Source organism: Cupressus sempervirens, chromosome 9 (genome assembly GCF_028749045.1).
Source record: "Cupressus sempervirens isolate cs-2001-9-10 chromosome 9, ASM2874904v1, whole genome shotgun sequence".
Lineage (NCBI taxonomy): Eukaryota > Viridiplantae > Streptophyta > Pinopsida > Cupressales > Cupressaceae > Cupressus > Cupressus sempervirens.
Window position 1 is genome coordinate 583,118,499 of NC_143126.1, and position 9,249 is coordinate 583,127,747.

At 35.2% G+C, this 9,249-nt stretch overlaps 1 protein-coding gene across 1 annotated transcript; it reads right to left on the bottom strand.

The window, feature by feature from the left end:
• Nucleotides 1-202: 202 nt before the first annotated feature.
• On the bottom strand, nt 203-8,938 carry LOC149540019 (C2H2 and C2HC zinc fingers superfamily protein). Its single transcript, XM_089801201.1, has 11 exons — nt 8,678-8,938; nt 6,651-6,728; nt 6,393-6,467; nt 6,243-6,273; nt 5,961-6,043; nt 5,393-5,425; nt 5,195-5,273; nt 5,024-5,076; nt 1,197-1,257; nt 827-909; nt 203-724 (listed from the first exon to the last, which is right to left on the bottom strand). The coding sequence occupies exons 2-11, from the start codon at nt 6,669-6,671 to the stop codon at nt 632-634; spliced, it is 612 nt and encodes a 203-aa protein (XP_089657327.1). The 5' UTR covers nt 6,672-6,728; nt 8,678-8,938; the 3' UTR covers nt 203-631.
• Between the last annotated feature and the right edge of the window lie 311 nt (nt 8,939-9,249).

A 9,249-nucleotide genomic window follows, 5' to 3' on the forward strand; every position in this document is an offset into this window, starting at 1 on the left:
ATCCCGAGTAGGGATGCTAAAGAGACTACGGCCTTAAAAATTCCAGGACAAGTACTTTATTTTGGTCATTGAATTGCCCCCTATACACTTAATTAGCAGTTGTAATAATCTGTACAGTGGAACTCAAGCGGCCTACTTAATTTCTTTCATTCTTTATTTTGTTGTTTTACAAGGCTAATTCAATCATATGAAGCTCACCACATTATGTTAAAGCTTGACATCTCTGTGCTGTAATTACTGGATTTTGAATCAGTCTCCAAGAAAATAGCAAACTGCAGTAAAGAACTTTGAGTACAAGGGGCAGCGCCACAAAACTGCATCAACTGCACATGATATGCAATTTCTCTAAAGAAATGCAAAATTAACATTTCAAATCACCATATGGTGCAATATATGAAAAGACTGCCATCTGAGTTAAAAAAACAGCAATGATTCTAAGCCAGGCTCTAATATTTGTCAATTTCTAATAGATAATGTGACTCATTGAATTTCAAGAGACAGTTGTATACAGGAATTAGATATGCCTGATCTGCTTCTACATCATGCCTTGATTTCTGCCCTCATCACTACATCACTGATGTGAGTGTAACTCTAGTGTCCTTCAACATCAGTTTTATATCAAAGATCAAAACTATTTTTTTGATGACCCAAATCCACCAAATCCCATCATTGCTGCTACATCCTGATCACAGTCATCAAGATCTTCCTCCAAGGCTTTTTCTCTCTGTCAAATAATGAGAACAAGACACGATTTCAAAGAGATGCTGCTTAATGCATCTTCAGATAAAATAGCTTAGTGTAAAATACAGGAGTTCTATACACATACCTTCTTTTCCTTTTTCCTCTCTTTCCTCTGTCGTTTTCTTTCTTCCTCCTCTTGTTGCTGTTTCAGTATCCTATCATCCAAATCTGCAAATATTGGATAACAGACAAGCTCAGAAAGATAAGAGCAATAAAAGATGCTAGAAACTGTATTGGGTGCCCCTCTCCATATTTGCCATACTCAAAATCCTAACTAGGCATACAGAGCTTACAACAACTCACTTTACAACTGCCTGCAAACACAAGCATGATATTCTGTGCACAAAACAGTGGCGAAGAAACAAATGCCTCATATTAAACATTCCGAAACTAGGTGTATGTAGTGTGTGTGTGCTTATTTACATATTTGGTTTAATATTAGTACGAAAGTTCACCTTGTTCAGTAAAGCTGCTAACAACCTTCCTTTTCTTCAGAGACTCAAACCGTTGTTGGACCTGTGGAAGCAAGTTCCAAAAAAAATGAAATGTTATGAAATGCATGTACACTTAAAGTAGACATCCAATAGCATATTCTGGGATGTCACAATTCAGTGGTGCTTTTCCAATTACATAAAAAGCCATTCTTCAGAGAGTGGTTGAAGCTTGAAAACCTAGCTAATTCTATTACATTTCCATGTGTCTTACAGTCCATAGTTACAAGGCCAGCCAGGACTTACCCAGATTTGAGGAGTCCTGAGGCAAGCAAGTCAAAACAAGGCCTTAGAACTCATGACCGGTATTGGGTGAGTCTAGATAGGTAAACTCAACAATGTCAACAGAAATTTAAAATTGCTTAAGCATGAAAGCATGTACTTCCAGTTTGCTAGGTCAAACCCTACCCTAAGTAATGCTCCTAAGGCTGTACAATCATTTACTGGCATGCCTGAGATAATGGTGAATGACTCCACATAAAGATCTTTTTTACCATAGTTCATGACTCCATTTGGCAATTTTTGTTTTTAGTGCCATTGATATCATGAATCTGAGTCTTGCAATACTGGCCTTACCACTTCATTTAATTATTAAGATGTCATGTATTTTAGACTTCTCGAAGGAATTTCAAAAATTCTGTCCCTTTGGGGGTGGTTGCCCTTCCCTGGTTGTGAATCTACCAACTTGTGAATCAAACTACAATAGATGTTAAAATTACTACAAATCACTTCAAAGATAAATTGTTCATAACGTTCTAAAAGATAGTGCTAGAGCTTTATATCTAATGACCAATAAAAACCATAAGTTAGTGGAACTAGGCTTCTGATACTAGATCTTTGATGTGTATCTGTTGCCTTGGTTTAAATTGATTTATTTTAGACTTGCTTGAAACATTTTACGGTTACACAGTCACTTAAGAGTGTTGATTTCCCTATCCTGTAAATGGAGGACTTTCCAAAGAGTAAAAGTTGCCCTATGCTAATAAACTAAGGACCAAGTATGGTGTCAGGAGCAGCGAACAGCTTAAACATCACACACTAAGGCTTGATTCCTAAGCTAATAGTGTTAAATAGTCAAAGATGACTTGTATTTCCAAGCTTAATTTTTCCCTTAGTGTGTGATGTTTAAGGGTGGCCCAGGAGCAGAAGTATCCATCTAAAGAGCAAATAGCAGATTCCCACAGAACCTAAAGGAAGCTTCCTTTAAATTGTTTTTGGACACCTAAGGCCTAAGGGCTTGGAGATTGAATATCAGCAGAAGTTAAGAGAATTATGTAAAGGGTTAATGCTAAAAATAAGACAAAAGATGCCAATAAATATTCTAGTAAGCTATGAGCAAGAAATAATCAGTCCTCCAGCTGGACTTCCAAAGAGTGCTGCAGTTGTGGTGTGTGTCGGCATGCTAAACACCAATTCTGATGAGTCTGGACCCGCAGTTCTGCAAGTGAGGCAGTAACTAATCCAATGAGAAGTTGGCTGAAGCAATGCAAGACCATCGCACTACAATGTCCAGAAGCAACTTGGACATCAATCAGTTGCAATTTAGGCTGAGGACAAGATTCGTATACTTGCATCAATTCAGATATTAAGGATTTGAAGAAATAAATAAAATAAAACATCAGTCTACTGTGCATTCCCTTGGAGGCTTTCAGCTCAGGCAGCTAGAGATTGCACATGGTTGAGTGCATTGCCAACTAAAAGATGAATGTTGATGAAATTAGCAATTTGACTGTTCTATGCATTTAGCTTCCAACTGCTAACCCTTAACTGGACCATAATCTATGATAATATGCTGAACTTGAAAATAAATAATGAAAATGGAAAAATATAACCTTTTAACTAGCTTTATCACCTGACCTTTTCCCGTGTTCTCAGGAACCTTCCACCTTATTATTAGTCCCATGGTAAATTTCTTTATCTATAGTTTCCTACAGCTTTACTGTTCCAAACAGCAGCTCTAAAGGCCCTCTCCCTATCAGATTAGGAAAAAAATATGATAAGATGATCTTTCCTTGACAAGATAGGAAGAAACAGTGTCAAGATAGGAAGAAACAGTATTGTGTGATGATGATTAAACTCCACACTGATCAGAAAGCATCTCTGAGTTGGCATATGGAAACCTCAAATCTCTGTTCTGACTCTGTATTTAGATTTTATATGATCTTCTCGATGATAGATTGGAAACAATAGTCCTTTTCTTATTAGTCCATTTCTAGCCATTTTGAAATAAATGCCTTTTTTGACTATGTTGTAGCTGTTACCGTGGCAGTTAATAAGGCTGTTGGAAGGGAGGGCACTGAATCAATGCCCCATTCAAACTATCAAAGATTCTTGAAAAATTGGGAGCTTGATGGTTTATTAGGAGTAGGACTAATTATCCCATACTTCAATTATCACTCCAGCAACTACTATTGGCCGAAAGCTTAAGCCTGCTGTTTATTTTAGGCTGCAGAGGCTGTTGGAAGGGGCAGCCTTAAATTGAAGCCCCATTTGATCTATCAAAAAACTGATAAGGATTGTTGTATAAGTTAGCAGCCTAAAGGTTTATTAGAAGCAGCTGCAACTATTGTCACATATTTCAATCACAACTCCTACAGATACAATAGTTCAGAAACTTAAGCCTGCTAGCTTTTTAAGCTTTTATGAAGCTGTTTGGAGAGGGACCTTAAATTGAAGCCCCAAGTATCTATGGAAAAATAATGATCAAGAGCAAAGTAACAAGAATCGGAATCGGATCGAAATCGGCAAGGCCGAATCAAATCATGAATCGGCCATGAATCGGAAAATTTAAAAAACCCTTGAAATTTAGTGAGTAACTTATTTCATAAACCCTTTATCGCTGATTCGATTCACCGATTCACAAAAAATCGTTTGGCTTGAATCGAATCGCCGAATCGCGTGAATCGCATGAATCGCCGTGATTCTTGGAACTATGATCAAGAGTTCTTGTGAGTTGGGGGCTTGAAGCTTTATTAGAAGCAGCAGCACAAACAATCACATATTTCAATTGAAGCTCCAACAACTACTACAGGCCAAGAACTTAATACTGCTTTCTTTTTAATGTAATGAAATAGCTAGCTAAGGTCAATACGGGGGAGTATAGCCTTCAATGGCTACCCTCCTAATGCCAAGCTGATTTGAGGTTTTAATGAGATTACTCAATTACATCATCACACATCTTCTGCATTATTTTAGCATTACCATCTTTAGTCAATCTTAAGGTTTATCAGGCAGCAACTTTTCAGTTGACTTATGGCAAACCAAATCTCAACTCTGAGTCTCAACAGTGCAATTCAGTCATGTAGTTTCCACAGTCCGTGATTTTAGATTTTCTCATTTCTGGATTAAACTTTGTGAAATGTTTTTAAAAGTGCAATTTAGATTTTTTTTAATATTCTTCTCAAAACAGATTAGAACCCTCTAGCCCTTCTAGTTTCTCTTATCTTTCTAATTCAAGCATCATTGAAATAAATATTGTCAGCTATTTTTTAAATAGCTTTTTCTGTAGAAATTCACACTGTCTAGACTTTAAGATGCAATATATAGGTGAAACAATAATCAGTGGGAAAAAGAACTAAAATTTCTGACAATAAGCATTCTTCCTTCACATCAAACATCAAATGGGAAGACATTGAGAATATTTATATTTATAATGTTATTAAGAAGTGCTTAAATCTTCATGAAACAATATTATTTCCATATACAATTGAGAATTATATTTGCTAACTAGAACATTATCATTTAACCATATCCAAATCTGCACGGTGATGCCACGTGTTCAGAGTATTTACCTGTTCCAAGGATGCCCTTTCAACACGCATCGACATTCCCAAAGCCCTTTGATCTGTTAAGGAAAATATAAGGATCATTTCAGTGTTGTAATAGAACAAAGTCAGACAAATGATGACTTCCAAACTTTTGGCAATATTTTTATAAGATCTGATCAGAAACGTAAAACTTACGCTTTTTCCCATTTATGTGATCTAAATAGTTTGCCGAATCTTTAACTACACATTCACAAACACTGCAGTAATATCCAGCCTGAAATGACAATGAATCAGGAACATTCCAATAAAAAAAAGGTAGAGCTTATTTATTTCTTTGTAAATTTTATGATTCCTTAATCTCTTCCAGGAATGAACAAATAAGGAAATACACACCTGCTGGCTTAAAGGAGCAACTGGAGTGACAACCTGTGCAGAAAAAAACATGGTCAGTATTTGCAAGATAGAAATAATTCAACCAAAAAAATAGATTTGGTCGCGCAAGATATTTCACTTGAACAATTCATGCACATTATAACCAGGCAAACAAAGTTACACAAGATTTAAAGCCCAGTTTTAAAAATTAAACAGGTCAAAAGAGTGACAAGGAAATATCCACCCTAGATGATAATTTGCCCATCATTGAAAGGTGCATAAAAGAGAGCTCAAACATATGAAAACACAATATAATAGAGCTGCAGATTATGCTGTGGCGCGAACATCAAGTTATGAGTGCAGACGATCATAACCAGTGCCCTTGGCATACAGTGATAGTAGTTGGGTAAGTTGTAACAAGAAATCTAGAAAAATGAAAAGAGAAATTACAGCCATCACAACTAAAGTGAAAGATAATAAGCTAAACTAAGACCAATTTTATGATCTCAAAGTTTCAAATGGTTTCTTTGCCAAGACAAAAATATCTTTGGCTACAAGGTTGCACTTTATCTATGAGTTAATGATTTACCTGTGTTTTCCCTAACCGAGAAACAAGATCAACTTCATAATCTCGATGCTTCAATGGTTTTCTTTGCACAGCAGGAAATTTGGCTGCAAAAGCACAATTTATTCATGGCTTGCTTTGTTGAGAACAATCCATATCCCATATAAGAACCATAAGAAATAGCAATGTTATTTATGCAAGTTATGTTAGTATTTTTTTTTTTGAACTAAGAAATTTGAAGAAAATTTGGTAACAAGAAGGAAACATGCAATCATTGTGTAGTTAATCAGTTATTTAAATAAAGACCTTTAGCTTTGAAATCTCCATCTTCCTCCTCCTGCACACGAAATTCACAACTGTGTTATAAATTAATCACAACCATTTAAAGAGCCTTTAAATTTAAAAAATTAGCGCTACACATCATATTTTGAATGGAAAAAATGAATACAAACATACTTCTCGCTTGCGTGCACGCTCAAGGTACTCATCTCGGTCCCATTTTCTTCGATGTGTATTATCAACTCCATTGACCTGTAAAAAACAACAATTGATATGGATCATTAGACCAAGGATACATAGGTGTGCTACCTACTGATAAACAACCACAAGTTGCATAACTAAAGATTAATGAGTCACAAGTTGCATAAGATTAATGGGTCTCCAGTATTTGGAAGAATATGAAACAAATAAGTCTCCACCATTTATCACACTTACTTTACTGCTGGGTTGAGCCATAAGGTGGAACCAGTATGCACAAAATTCACGTTGCCAAAGAAAACCCACCAGTGCACACTTCACAATAACGACAAAATTGCAGTTAACAACATATGACACATCATACAATAAGAGGAAAAAGCATTAGCGCAAAACTATTATGAAGAAAATGCAAATAGAGTATTGAAGAGAAAATGAGAACTTCCCAAAGAATCTTGAGTGACAACCAGCAAATTGGATAAAATAAGTGAGATTTCAATAGTAAATTTTATATTGTGTAGCTATCACTAGAAATTGTTAAATGCGGATTAGAATCTTACAATGCAATTCGAATTATCAATGAACAGGGAAAATCTATTCACTCACATGTGATTCTCCTTGTAAAAGCGATTAATCTATATCACCATATCCAAGTTCAAATACACCACAATGCATTTCAAAATATTTATGATGGCTTTAGTACCATGTGGCACTGTTTTAAAACTTGCATAAATTGTACATTGCCGAGGGCATTGAGTAACTCACCCATTTACTCATGGGCAATTTAGGCAAGTTGCAGGCCAGAACTTGCAGAGTTTACTCAGCAAGTCTATACAAAAATCAGAAAGATGTAGAAAAATAGAAAATAGATTCCAAATATTGATATTCAAAATTTTTTGATGAAAATCAAAGCAAGCTCCCGGCTAGTGGAACATGTCACATTTGTACTTCCAAATTTAGAGTTCATGGCGTAATCCTTTGCCAGTGGGGACAGGGAAACAAGAAATGTGTGGGACACATCCACATTGAATGCAGCAGATTATGGAAACCAAATTTAATACTTCTTGAGCTAGATATCTTAGAACAGTCACCATCCTTTGAAACAAGATCGCTTCTACTTTTCAATCATTTGGTCCATACTTGTTTACTGTTTGCAGTTAACATTTTCAAGTTCAGGTTCCTAACATACATCACAATGAATGTCAATATATTTATGATTTAGGATGTGGAACCTGGACATACTACCATGTATGGTTTGCAAACTGCAAAGCAATGAAATTGGATATTTCGTTTTTATAGTAATATTTGCTTCATCCACTCAGAGATATAAACTTTTCCTTTTTGAGCTAAATTTTCTCTTCTAACACAAAATAATAAATATTAGTCAATTAACCATAGTTTTGGAAGAAGCCCTATAAATTACATACCAAGTGGTTATAGAAAGAAACGAGCCTGTCATGTGCTCACCCGACATTTCTACATTGGTCATTTTGAATACATCATTCTGTTTGTCAAATTTGTGTCAACGATTAAAATTAAGTTGTCCTCAAGAACCAGGATTACTTCTAGTTTTTCTAATATTTTTAGCCTGTGTATTGGTTTACTCATAAGTTTGGAGGCCACTTGGAAACCGAAGACTACATCCGGATGAATAGTAAACCATTCCCTACTCTTGGTTTTTGTATCCCCTTCCCCAGCTTTATTCTTATTTAATCTAGCTTTCACAGACAACCATCTAAGACCAAATTTTTCAGATGATGGTTTTGTTTAGGAAGAAAGCATGTTGAAAACCACCCTGGACAAATTGAATCACACAGACAGCTAACAAATATTAAGATTAACTTTTGGAACGTCTACAAAAGTTCGACGACAACATCGAGAGAATTAAGACCCGATTTGGTATTGTCTGTATACAGAGGAGTAACCGAGATTGCCAACAGGTATGCTGGGATTCTGTAATAGAAAATTACTAACCATATCGGCTCACTGAATTATTTTCTTAAATTCAAACTCAGCCACCCATCGCATTTCTTTAAATTGTGAGTTCCCATAGTTCCACAACCCATTTTCCAATACTTTTTAGATAGAGGAGAATGTTCGCAAAACAATTTAGGCTCTAATCATTCTACTGAAATAATTTTTCAAAATTTTCTGTTTCTCCTCAAACAATCTTCAAAAGGGTGCCTCCATTTTTTTTCAATAAATCCTCACTATTCTGGAATTTTATAACATAACCAACTTTAGAAAATAGAAGAGCAAGATCCAACCTTTTCCTGCCTTCGCCCTCAATTAATTATCCGAGCTTCGTGTTTGAGCGCCTCTTCCAATTAGGGATGCAGATGTTTGGTGCATGTCGATCTAATTCTTCGATTTTTCTATCTCTGATCCAATCCCCTCTCTGTGACCTTGAGGCCGTACAGAATTTATTTCGAAGTGTTTCTGAATATCGTCTGCCTCTTTGTTTCTCAATAGCTCGAGGAAGCGGTTCTATGGCCCGGTCCTTATTAAATGATGAAGGTGGTTATTGTAGAATTATTTGATGAGCAAAAGTATTTATAGAACTAGGTATCTATTTATTTTATTTTATTTTTGCTAAGAGTCTTCTTTTAAATATTCATGTTATAGAATTTAATATTTTTTATAAATTCTTCTTCATATATCTAATAAGTAAAATTGCTAAAAGTAGAAAGTTCAATTCTTAATAATTGCTAAAAGTAGAAAGTTCAATTCTTAATAATTTTTCATCCTAGTTTAATGTTAGTTTGAGTTTATATTTTGAATATATGATTTTATTAAAGTAATTAAGTTACTACAATCTATTAAAAATGTCAAATAGTTT

What these genes read in the sequence shown, in the direction of transcription:
- LOC149540019 (XM_089801201.1), bottom strand. Translation starts at nt 6,671, where the DNA reads ATGGCTCAACCCAGCAGTAAA. An exon ending in AAAGGGCATCCTTGGAACAG is followed by an intron (nt 1,258 to 5,023) that starts GTAAATACTCTG and finishes TTGCTTCCACAG; the next exon opens with GTCCAACAACGGTTTGAGTC. An exon ending in AGAGGAAAAAGGAAAAGAAG is followed by an intron (nt 725 to 826) that starts GTATGTGTATAG and finishes ATTATTTGACAG; the next exon opens with AGAGAAAAAGCCTTGGAGGA.